Below are 11,934 nucleotides of genomic sequence, written 5' to 3'. Positions count from 1 at the left end.
TGGAAAGTCTGGGTGCGGTGTGCGCTGTGAGATGTTTCCATTTTGACTGCAGCATCAAAAAGGATGAGGTGTCATCATAGCTATGGAACAAAAAAAAAAATAAGGAGAGAGAGAGAGAGGGAGAGGGAGAGAGAGGGATCATCACCTGGGTCTTCCACTAAGGACACAGCAATAGGAAACTTGGATACATGTGCTGAAAGCCCCTGTAGGCGGTGTGTGTCTGTGTGCGTCCGTGTGTGAGAGAGCAAGAGGGCGACTGCAGAAATAACAATTGAAGTGTTACGGCGCTGTACACTAGATGTCGCTACATGGCAATACACGGCGTGTCCGGCAGTCACTTCGCCCTAAGTAAAAGCTTCCTTTTTTTTCATTTTGGACAGCAGCCACTCATCACATGGAAACCTCTGACTATTTATGTTTTTAATTATCCCGGCACACGTACTTCAACATACTGTTTACTCAGGGCTCCTCTGAGAATGGAGCTTTCTGCGTAAAGGCCCTTTGGCTTGAAGTGACTTTTCTATACTCAAAGTAAGTTTTCGCTCTTTAGGGGGAATCTATATAATCATGAAGATGGAAATCGCCGTAGAATATAGAGACATGCAGTGGGTCTGTGATTCCTAATACTGAATTTTCAGTGTCCTTATCAATCTTTGTGGTATTTTTTAAATTTTTTTTATCTCTTCCCTCATCTGTTCCTATATGAGAATTGGGATTGCACTGTAGTGTCCCTTTAGGTGAAGCACACTACAGGCCGGCCTCCTTGGTTGTTGGTGTATTTAACAAAAATATATATTTTCACAGCATCCCAGTGGGTCGTGTATGAGCCCGTACAGTAGAGCGCCCTCCTAAAAACGCGCGGACTTCAATGACTTGAGGTGATTAAAAGGCTCTGTCATTGTTCCTTCACTCGTTAAGACGGGCTCCTCGGATTTCAAGTGTCTCCTTTTACACTCCCGAGCCGCCACATTCATCATGGGACTGGGCTGAAGTTTTATTGCGGCCGCTAGAGGTGGATGCAAAAAAAACAAAAGTTGAATGTGGGATGGACTCAGAGGGCAACTAGCCCCAGTACACACTCCGAGGGAGAAAGAAAAAAAAAAGAAAGAAAGAAAGAAAGAAAGAAAAAGAAAAGTGCGAGCCGGGGCATGAGTCGAGAGCTCCTCTCTGGTCGGTTTTGACACAGTTTCACACATTTCATCCACTGGAAACTCCGGGTTATCCCTCGACGTTATGGGCGTACCTACGTGTTTTTTTCATCACTGAGGAGTAAGGTGAGGGACGGGGTCATAAGTCCATAAATACTTGGTGTGGCACAGACGTTGGATGGGACCCTGGAGAGGTAAATAGTGCTGGAGGAACCTCGCGCACGGGAGAGTAGCGGCGACTTTTCTGCAAGCTGATACCTCATTTGTAAGAAGGCTTGACTGGTGGAAAAAAAAAAAAAAGAAAAGAAAAGAAAAAAAAGCCTCCAGTTACCACCGTGAAAGTTGTGGTGCCTCTGGCAAATATGGAGAGTCTATGATATCTATGATGGCAGAGATATAAATTGCTTTATTTCTCTCACAGAGTGCGATGTAGTTCAAGCTCACATCCCAGAGTGAGCTATTTGTCAAGATGACAGCGCTTACACCTTTGAACCGTGCCGTACTTGGACTTGCTTGGAGCTGTTTGAGTTTTCTGTCCTGCGCCCATTGCGGGTTAAGTGACAACCATGTGCACTCCAGTTTTATTTACAGGAGGTTGCGCAACCACGAACGCAGGGAGATCCAGAGAGAGATCCTCTCCATCCTGGGTTTGCCTCACCGCCCGAGGCCCTTCTCTCCCGGGAAGCAGGCGTCCTCCGCGCCGCTCTTCATGCTCGACCTGTACAACGCAATGGCCGTTGAGGAGGAGGAGGTGGGGGTGCAGCAGGGCGCAGGGAAGAGCTTCGGTGCCAAGGCTCAAGGGCACTCCAGGAAAGGTTACTACAGCCCCCAGCTTGCCGGATACTCCCGCGTGGCACAGCCTTACCGTGCGGCCCCTCTGTTAGGCCACAGCCCCGCACTCACCACAGCGCAGGACACCAGCTTTCTCAACGACGCCGACATGGTTATGAGTTTTGTCAATTTAGGTAAGTGGCATTAAAGTAGCCTCTTTTTTTTTTTTTGCCACCTGCTTTAATTTAATCCGAATTGATGAAGGAAGTCATCGAAATCAGATGCAGGTGATTCCTGATTTCATTAACATTTAGGAGTGAGGCAATTTCGTCACAAAATCCAGGTCTCTAAGAAAAAAAAATCCCAACTCCAACTCAGTCTCTTATTATAATATCTTAACTCAGTGGAAAACCTAAGGGAAGGGAATATAAAGGCATGCTCCAGCATGAAAGTCAGCTTTCAATAGTTGGGCCGATATAAACGAGTATGACCTGCCTGTTGTATTGTACATGGATACATCAGCACATGGATTTCATTCATTTTGTCAAAATCATTTGACACATGTACATTTCGTTTAAATCATCATAGCTATGTTGCCCTATAAACCATATATATACATGAAAATTGTTGACTTCCTCTCATCTTTTGTAGTTTTTTTTCTACATTTAAACGTGAATGTGTCGTAAGGTCATTTTCAGACATCAGTCATTATCAGAGGTGTCGCGTTGCTTTAGCTTTGGGTGAAATATTTTGTATTTAACAGAATTAAGCCAAACATATTGACCTTGTCAATTTGTGCTGCTTTCTATTAAAAAGCACCTGATCTGTGTAATGATTGTGTTTGTTCAGTAGCTGCAACCCTTAACCCTGCAGTTCAGAGCAACTTATCAGATGACTGTCTGACCTTGAGAAAATTGGTCTAAATGATTTCCTGTTGTTAAGAGGGGAGTGATATTGACTGATGCCTGTATTTCTCCTGGTTCTGTCATTAAGACAGAGCAGTAGCCCTGTTGGTCATATTTGTGTTCTTCAGAGCATTTATTGTTCTGTTATTTTCGAGTGAAATATTAAGCATACCACATGGAAACTTACTCAAAAGTGGACTATGATGCAGCATTGCAGAATCCTAAATGAATGATTAAAAGAATCACCATGAACAAACTTTACATAATGTCGGCACTGTATTGTTAAGGATTTTATTTTCTTTAACACATAGCAAAACATGTAAAAGTGAATTTGTGTAGAGTTTCTTGGGAGTATAATCCCTCACCTTGGCCTGAGCCCATCTGTTTCCACTTACCACTATACCAGGGCATGTACACTGTCAGCCTTGAAAGCTCTGCTCTCGTTCTGGGGACTGTCAGTGAAGTGTTCAATGGGGCTCTGTCTTTTTTACAGTACACTCAAATATAGCTACTGACCTCAGCTGTTTTAGAAACATCTATGCGGGATCTCCTGCGGTTTATTATGCCCACTGTAAGTATAAATAAGAAGTCAGCTATTTTAAAAAAAAGTCAGATACATACGTGAGATAGTATGCGAGAGGAATAAAGATGTAACGATGTGACAAAACAATAATTTATTAATCTTATTAACAAAATATGGAACAAGCTGAATCCAATTAATATGCAACACATCAAGAACGCACGCGGCTCACCCTTACCAGGGAGTGAGGTCATTATTATTTCATCTTTATTCGAAAGTTAAATGCTCCACGCTCTCAGTGGCACTTCTGCTTCAGATTACTGCCTGTGGCTAATATAATGGAACAGGCTCTGTGGGTTAAAGCCAGAACTGATCTCTGACCTCTTTGTGCTAAGTAACCGCAGGCGTTCTCTCTTGATAAAATATCAGGGAAATGCACTGCATCATATCACCACAGATGTCAGAAAATGCACTGATCTCGGCCACATGCCTATGTTCTGCTACCGGACAGGGGTGCGAGGCAGTTGGCAGTCACTTTTTAGTAGCATCAAAGTATCTTTGGTCAGCAGCTGATAATGTTGACACACTGAGGCTGCTTGATACAGTTATTAAAGTCATTTTATTGAGGGGCTTTATTTTGAAAAACCAAGCAGTACAACTCTTTTTTTTTGTCAGCGCAGCAGAATATGAAATAACTAAACGTTATGAGTTTGTAAACATTTTCAAGAATTACAGACCTAATAAGATATCTCACCTTGCTCATTATATAAGGAGTATTTAGTTTTAAAGGTTAAGGGTCATTAAACACTTTTAGTGCATTGTATGATACCTACAGGAGGTCAGTATAAGGTCAGAAATGAGGTCAGAGTAGACACTCACAAGACGTTGTAGAATCCTGTCTGGTCTTTTCTCTCACTTGAGAATCAGACCAAAGTGTCTTTAATTGAAATCAGCCTGTTTTTCTTAACTGACAGCCCATTCATCATGGCCAGAGAATGCAGTTAGGCACACAGTAGAGTGCCTGTCTGTGAACTGCTACCTGTATTCAGTTGACTGATTTAATGAACTGGAAAGTGCTTTTGTTGGTAGTCAAAATGTTTGGATTGGACCTGGAATGTAAAAGAAGATGTAATAAATTACTCTTTTTCTGTGCGTTAATGCTGGCATATTTTCTCTTTTGAGCAACACATGCAGCGGTTCAGAAGGCATAGCCATATTTTTTGATCAGTGTAGCCCCAGCTTTGCAGCCAGTAAAAATAAAACTCATCATAAAATATTTTCTTTCCCAGTGGAGAAAGATAAAGATTTTTCTCACCAACGAAGACACTACAAGGAGTTCCGTTTTGATCTGACTCAGATCCCAGATGGAGAGGCGGTGACCGCTGCAGAGTTTCGGATCTATAAGGATCGCAGTCATGCCCGCTACGACAATATTACTCTGAAGGTTGCCATATATCAAGTCATCAAGGAATATCAAAACAAGTAAGTACCAAACCATCCAAAACCAAAGATCAAAGTGCAGTGGTGGATTGTAAGTCCAATTACTTAAGTACAACTTTGAGCCTACTTCCATTTTCTGCTACTTTATACTTTATACTAACCCCTTCAAAATTCATATGCAAATATTCTATTTATTTTCTACACTACATTTATCTGACAGATATAGTTACTAGTTACTTTGCAGGTTTGGATTTTACATTCAAAACATGTGATGAACTTAAAAAATGTTGTACTGTTACAGATTACCCCACTAACAATATATATAAAGTAATTAAAAATTGCTCTGCCTCAAACAGCTAAAGCATTAATATGCTGCTTTCTCATTAGTGCATCAGTAATGAGTCTAGTGATATAACATAACACTTTGACAGGGGCCATTATGTTGTCTAATCAGTACCTTTAACCGCTACTGCTGCTAATGTAGTTTTGTAAAATTATGAAAACAGACCTTTTACTTGTATTGCTGCTTTTATTCATTTAAAAGATCTCAATACTTCTTGCACCACTGAGTGAACGATATTTTAGGGGCATCACTTATTGAGGATAAATGGATGTTGATCGTTGACATTTGACAGAAAATTCATCTGGCCTCATATAAATCAATCGGTCCCAGCGGAATAAAACATCTCAAAAAAAGAATTTAGGGCTGAGGACTTGCATCGAGCCGGTTATCAGTTATTTGAAATGCTGTGACACACAAAGCACACAGCATCATCCTGTCTGCAATTGCACACTGAGTGAGAGAAAGCAGAAATAGCTGTTACTTCAGCTTTACTTTGATCCCATGCAGTTATCTCATTTCACAGTTACAAGAAGGCAAATAGTCCCGCAGCTATTGTCTTGCGCGGCTGAAACTTTCCACTCACACAGAACGTCCTTCTATCTCCAACTCTGTTCTCCTTCATTCGCACCATGTCTGCCTTACAAATATAGTTCTCGGATAAAGAGAGCTCCATTAGCAAGTTGGCCACTTATGAAGCTTGGAAGGTCCATCAGTTATCACTCGTCTTGTGTTGCCTGCCAAGCTGGCCGTGTCCCAGATGAAACCATGGGGGCCCATATTAGGGGGGAAGGGGGCTCCCTCGGGTGCTCCCGAGATCACTGTTATGCCCACCACCTGCCTGTCTTAACAATATACCGGAAGTTTAAACCATGACATAGCTGAATACACAAGGGTGTACTTAAAAGTGGGCCCACATTTGCTTGCCAAAAATGTGTGTGGGTGATTGAAGGGGAGATATGGCCCTCTTGGGCTTTGAAAAGGTCCAAGTCAATGGACTCTGCCATCTTAAAGGGGAAGACTGCTCAGTATAAGTTTTCACACAAGTTTTCATAGGGAATAGTATGTTTCAGTTAGTATTCACAAAGAAGAGCAATGCTTTCCCAGAGCTAGAGATCTTTGAAACAATATCGGAGTACGTGATTTTAAAACAATCACTTTTCTCAAGGGTTTCCTAAACTTAACAAGCCAAAATGAATTCATATGTTATGAGTACTGTTAGCTCTTAAAAGCCATACTCATTCTTTTATGTTTTTCCTCAACATAGCAGACAAAATGTTAATACTGTATACTCAATCTGGTCACAGCCAAGGGTCTTCAGTCAGTTATTTCCTTCAAGATCCACTCATGCACAAACTAAAGTATAGTTATGTTTTCACTGGTGAATTGAAGCAACGTTGTCGGGGCGTTTTAAGGGTTTAAGATAATGACCGTGTACTCTGAAAGCACTGTCCTCAGTCCATGTCCAGCCAGGGGTTTTTGTTGCCTCTCTCTCCCCTCACTTCCTGTCAGTACTTTAAAAATCACTTTGTTAGGGTTAAGTAAAGGTTGCAGTTAGTCTTAAATAAATGAAGTATTCCCCACAACTAGTATGAGTATGAGATTGAACTCGAGATGCCGGCGTTAAAAATACCCTGTAGAGTTTTTTGTAATCAGCACAAAGTTATGTTTACAGTCGCTGTTTCTCTCCAAAATGCTATGTGTTTATTGTTGAGGTCTAACAAACATGCTGAATGCATTTCATTTCTTTTCAGACATGGGCAGAGCTGATTTTCTTGGAGCAATTTGAAACCTACAGTTTAGGGTACTTTAAAATTCACTGCACACCATCCTGACCTCCTTTCACTCCACTATATAAACGTCCTGTACTGAACTCCGCTACTGAACATACACTGCTAACGAGATTAGTGGCATATAAACAGGATTTGCAGGAAACGGACTAAAAAAAGACTAAAAAGTCTAAAAAGAGGTGTTACCTAGATACCTCTATCCTTGGTATCCACTCTCTGTGGAACAGTACATCCAGTAATCACAGATTAAGGGGCAGGATAATAATTTTCCCTCTTGGATATGGCTATGAGAATAGTGAATTCTTACCTACAGAAACCAAATTATCACAGGATGTAAGCTTAATGCTGTACACGTCAAAGAGGAAGTTCAGTAGTAAGTCACTCATAAGGATTTACCGTGTGTGGAATTCCACAGGAGGCTGAGTTTTATTACACCTGTAATAAACACTATTATGACTAGTTCATGAACTACTGAGGCCCCATGGAAAATCTTGGTTCCCTCCGACCAGCACCACGTAACCACAAAAACTGAATAGGCCTTATCCGATCTGCTGCTTGAAAGGAATCCAATGCAAATTGCGGAGCGGGGCTTTTTCAACTTAGGCTTGATGGATGCCTTATGTCAGGCTCATGTTAATAATAAACAAGGGTTGATATACAAGGTTCATAACCCCTGAAAAGTTTTGCCCATCAAACAGCTGAAATCTTGGCACATTATACCACACAACTCTGCGGTTTTTTTTACAATACACAGCTTCTTCAACAATAGTGGTGTTCTTTCTTTTTATCTCCACCACAAAGCCGGCGTACCAAAAATGACCAAATTATTTTTACACACCAAATCACCAGTTTTCAATACTGAGGAGCTTTTTAGAGGAAAATGTCTGGTTTCAAGAGGATAAAGAGATAAGGAAGCTAATAAAAGCCAATCAGATTCTGGCTTCTGCTACAGAGTTTGGGCTAAAGCATCCATTTGTGATCAATCAGTGATACCTCTTTTATCTTTTCTAGTCTAACTGGTTAAGACCTCTTTAATTAAGTCTAAATGCCCTCAAAGAAGCACATGGTTTCTTTTTTGTGTCCCATTAAAGCTATGCAGCATTAGGGTGCACAGGCCATTTTTATTTGTTCTAGAGGAAACTTTAGCAGGTACAGATGTTTTGTAATTTGTTTATAATGTGGCAGTAAAGTGACCACATTCATCTCACCATCTGTCTGAAACAAAGGAGTAATAATCCTGAAAACCAACATACCCACAGAGACAAAATATTATTAAAGTCATTTTCACGGGGCTATGATATATTTTATAAAATCAGAAGACATAGTGTATGTTTTTGTTGTGTAATAGCAGCTGCTGTTTGCAAGCTGTTTGAGTGTGCATCATTTTAACTACGGTTTATTTAATGCAGATGTTTGTTTCATTGATTTCTCTTACATTCAGAGATGCAGAGACGTTCTTGCTCGACTCCAAAAACGTTCAGGCATCCGATGGGGGCTGGCTGGTGTTTGACATCACGGCCACCAGTAACCACTGGGTGATGAACCCACAGCAGAACCTGGGCCTGCAGCTCTGTGTGGAGACTGTAGATGGCAAGTGAAGTTCGTTTTTTCTTTCTATGAATTTGACATTTGTTCCTTTCCCAGACTTATTTCAGACTCTTGGAATCTAGAAAGGGTCAGGAAGTTCATCTTTTGAGACAATCCACAATGTCTGCATTTGATTAAAAACTTATGTTTTCATTGACTTCAGGACAAATGTGACATGTGAATTTGACAGTCTATGGATTGTGATTATTTACCACCAATAACCATAAATCCACAAAAAAGATTAATGGGTTGACCTAGTTTTTGTGTTTGTAAAGATGCTGGACATCAGACTCACCTTGAGAGCAGTCATAAAATGATAAAATATCCACTTTTTCTTTAGTTTTGTTTTGAAAGTGTTATTTACCTGCTAATTTTTAAAGGACGAAGTATCAACTTAAAATCTGCTGGAATCATTGGGAGGAACGGGCCCCAGTCCAAACAGCCATTCCTGGTTGCTTTCTTCAAGGCCAGTGGGGTGTTGCTTCGCTCTGTCAGAGCTGCTGGTGGGAAAAAGAAGCACCACAATCGCAATAAATCTACTACTCAACAAGAATCATCTAGGGCACCGAAAACTGGAGGTAGGTGCACTTTTAGGATGTAGTTAAAATGCTACGAAGGTTTTTTTTTGTAATTTCTTTTGCCCTATAGACATTAAATCTCTAAATTATATACATTTAACCACATCCATTTGCCCCGCTCTCGTTCCATCAGGCTGTCCATCTGTCTGTCAGACAAACCAACTTAAATGTCTTCAGCAAGATATCTCCATAATTACTGGCCAGATTGCTATAAAATAAAAATAAAAAATACTTTGATTATCTTTGAAATATGTATATATACTGTGGGGCCATTCAACTGGGTTGGAAGGAACTTCCACTTGCACAGCTTTAGGCTTTAATCTTTCTGATAGCTTCCTACTGCAAAATGATTTTTTGTTTGTTCTGGAGAAAACAACTAAATGTTATAAAAATCTGTTATTTGGAAGCAAAGGAGGCTTCATTCAGCATTCAGTTCTGATCTGCATGTCAGCTGTATCCGACTGAAATAACATTGCTGTGAATATATTAGTACTCAGAGTGATACAGATATAATGGATAGTGGCTTAGTCCTTAATATACTGTGCTGTACATTTCATTAATCATTAATAATTTTCAAGGAACAATTAATAATCTAGCACACTGATGGATGAATTACTGTTATCCTCGTGTTCAGTTTGACGTTTGTATAAATTGATGATTCTCCGCAGCTCTACAGTTACAGCTTCTCAACACCTGTGACTCAAGAACCAATTAATTTGTTTTAACATCCACTGTTTGTTAATAGTTTAACATTGCCTGGAAACATTTCTCACATCGCATCATGTTAATGTACAGATCCCCAGTGCATATTTGCATATGTGTGTATTTGTGCAGTACCGTATATACTTTTGGTGCATTTGTTCATGAGTTCTACAGACTTCTGTGTAGCTATTGTGTTAATTTTCCTACAGTAAGCACACAGCAAGACATAAAGAAGCATTATTTTCTGTTATAATAAGCAATCTTAATTTTCAGATTATAACACCAGTGAACAGAAGCAAGCCTGTAAGAAGCATGAACTTTATGTCAGCTTTCGAGATTTGGGCTGGCAGGTAAGACAAAATGATTTCACTTCTCTTGCACAGAACATTGACATAACAAACACATGATAATAACACAATGAATGACACACTTTTTTATTCAGGTGATATGGTGACACTGACAACACACATCCTGTGTCATGATTAAAGGAAACAAATTTGTCCTCTTTTTGTCAAGGATTGGATCATTGCTCCTGAGGGCTATGCTGCTTTTTACTGTGATGGTGAATGCTCGTTTCCACTCAATGCACACATGAACGCAACTAATCATGCAATTGTGCAGACCTTGGTAAGTATTCTTTAGAGTTTAATGCCCATGGGTACTGCAATAAAATCACGTTTTAAGCTACTATAATGTTCGTGGCAGTTGTAATTCATTTGAAACTCACTGCTCTCGCACCTCTTTCAAACCAACCTTATGCTCTCATTTATAGGTCCATTTAATGTTTCCTGACAATGTGCCAAAGCCATGCTGTGCCCCAACCAAGCTCAACGCAATATCAGTACTTTACTTTGATGACAGCTCAAATGTTATACTCAAGAAATATAGAAATATGGTAGTTAGGTCTTGTGGTTGCCATTAGTGGCTGGGCTGACTTTAATTTATGTTAACGGGAATCGCTGGAAAACACATCTCCTGCAGGTGTGATGTGATGTACAGTATTATGTATATAAAGTTTTATTACCTAATTTATTTTTCTTTTTTTTAATAGCACTGAATATTGTGATATTTAAATGATTAGGACAAAATGATTTTACTTTACGCCAGTTATCTCTTAACTTTTGTGTCCGTTGGCATATACTCCATCTTAGTTACATCTGTATGATAACTTTTATGAGTAAACTATTCACTGGAGTCATCATGATACATAAGGCCACTTCCCCTTCTGCTTGTTTTCCCCTTTTCCAGTATAAAATGTGCTATAAATGCTCACTGAGCTATCTAGAGGTGTTGTGTTTTTCTTCAGTGCTAATTTTGTAACTTGTTTGTTTCCATAATGGACCAACAATTTAAATGACTGATACATACGGAATACTGTCACAAAGGGCTGCATCACAAATTCAATGGATAAACAAGGAAGACCTCAAGATGATGCTACTAGCACTAACATCACAACTTGAACAGGCTGTTGGAAACATTTAAAATCAAATTGCATCACTGGAAAAAAAAGAACCAAACAAAACAAAACAAAAAACTGTGAGTGTTCTCAAATATAAACCACACTGCCCAAAGCTATTTTCAAGCCGTCACCGTCTTTCAGCACTGATACTGTTTCACCTTTTCCATGTCAGCTTTATTTGTTTTGTTTTTTTTTTATAAGGGAGTGTGTTCTCAGAAGGGGATTATATCAGTCTGGAATGAAATTCTTATTATGTTGAGTGTTCACTAATGAATGCTTTATTATTTATGTAATTTTTTTTACACAATGTTAATGTAATTCTCTTCCATAAACACTGTTTCTTGTTCCTCTGTGGATTTGTCATAGCTGCAAACGTCTTTGCTCCATACTAATTGTAGTTCTGTTTCAGGAAAGTATACCATAATGTAGAGTGTTGTGTATTTTAATAAATGTACGACTTGAAAACTCTTATCTTTCGCTTTTCCTTCACTTGACCTCACAGCTTTTCGTACTCCATTTATCACCCTAAACTATATGCAGAAATGCATTTCATCTTTCTGCATACAGTTCTGGTATATCAGCCCCCCCCCAATTCCAGCTGCAAGTCCTCCAGCCTTTTTAAATTCAAGTTGTCCTTTCAAATTTCTGTTTGGAGCTATGCAGATGTTTTACACACTGTTGCCGGACTACCGTC

At 39.7% G+C, this 11,934-nt stretch overlaps 1 protein-coding gene across 1 annotated transcript; it reads left to right on the top strand.

The window, feature by feature from the left end:
* The first annotated feature begins 1,187 nt into the window (after positions 1 to 1,187).
* Positions 1,188 to 11,674, top strand: bmp5 (bone morphogenetic protein 5). Its single transcript, XM_040138405.1, has 7 exons — positions 1,188 to 2,113; positions 4,634 to 4,826; positions 8,356 to 8,504; positions 8,882 to 9,079; positions 10,055 to 10,131; positions 10,298 to 10,408; positions 10,554 to 11,674. Exons 1-7 carry the CDS (start codon positions 1,618 to 1,620, stop codon positions 10,701 to 10,703), a joined length of 1,374 nt encoding a protein of 457 aa, XP_039994339.1. The 5' UTR covers positions 1,188 to 1,617; the 3' UTR covers positions 10,704 to 11,674.
* The last annotated feature ends 260 nt before the right edge of the window (positions 11,675 to 11,934 follow it).

This window comes from Xiphias gladius, chromosome 11 (assembly GCF_016859285.1).
Source record: "Xiphias gladius isolate SHS-SW01 ecotype Sanya breed wild chromosome 11, ASM1685928v1, whole genome shotgun sequence".
Lineage (NCBI taxonomy): Eukaryota > Metazoa > Chordata > Actinopteri > Istiophoriformes > Xiphiidae > Xiphias > Xiphias gladius.
This window is presented reverse-complemented; position numbering and strand designations above follow the sequence as displayed.

What these genes read in the sequence shown, in the direction of transcription:
- bmp5 (XM_040138405.1), top strand. Translation starts at nt 1,618, where the DNA reads ATGACAGCGCTTACACCTTTGAACCGTGCCGTACTTGGACTTGCTTGG. An exon ending in TATGAGTTTTGTCAATTTAG is followed by an intron (nt 2,114 to 4,633) that starts GTAAGTGGCATT and finishes TTTCTTTCCCAG; the next exon opens with TGGAGAAAGATAAAGATTTT. An exon ending in TAGGGCACCGAAAACTGGAG is followed by an intron (nt 9,080 to 10,054) that starts GTAGGTGCACTT and finishes CTTAATTTTCAG; the next exon opens with ATTATAACACCAGTGAACAG.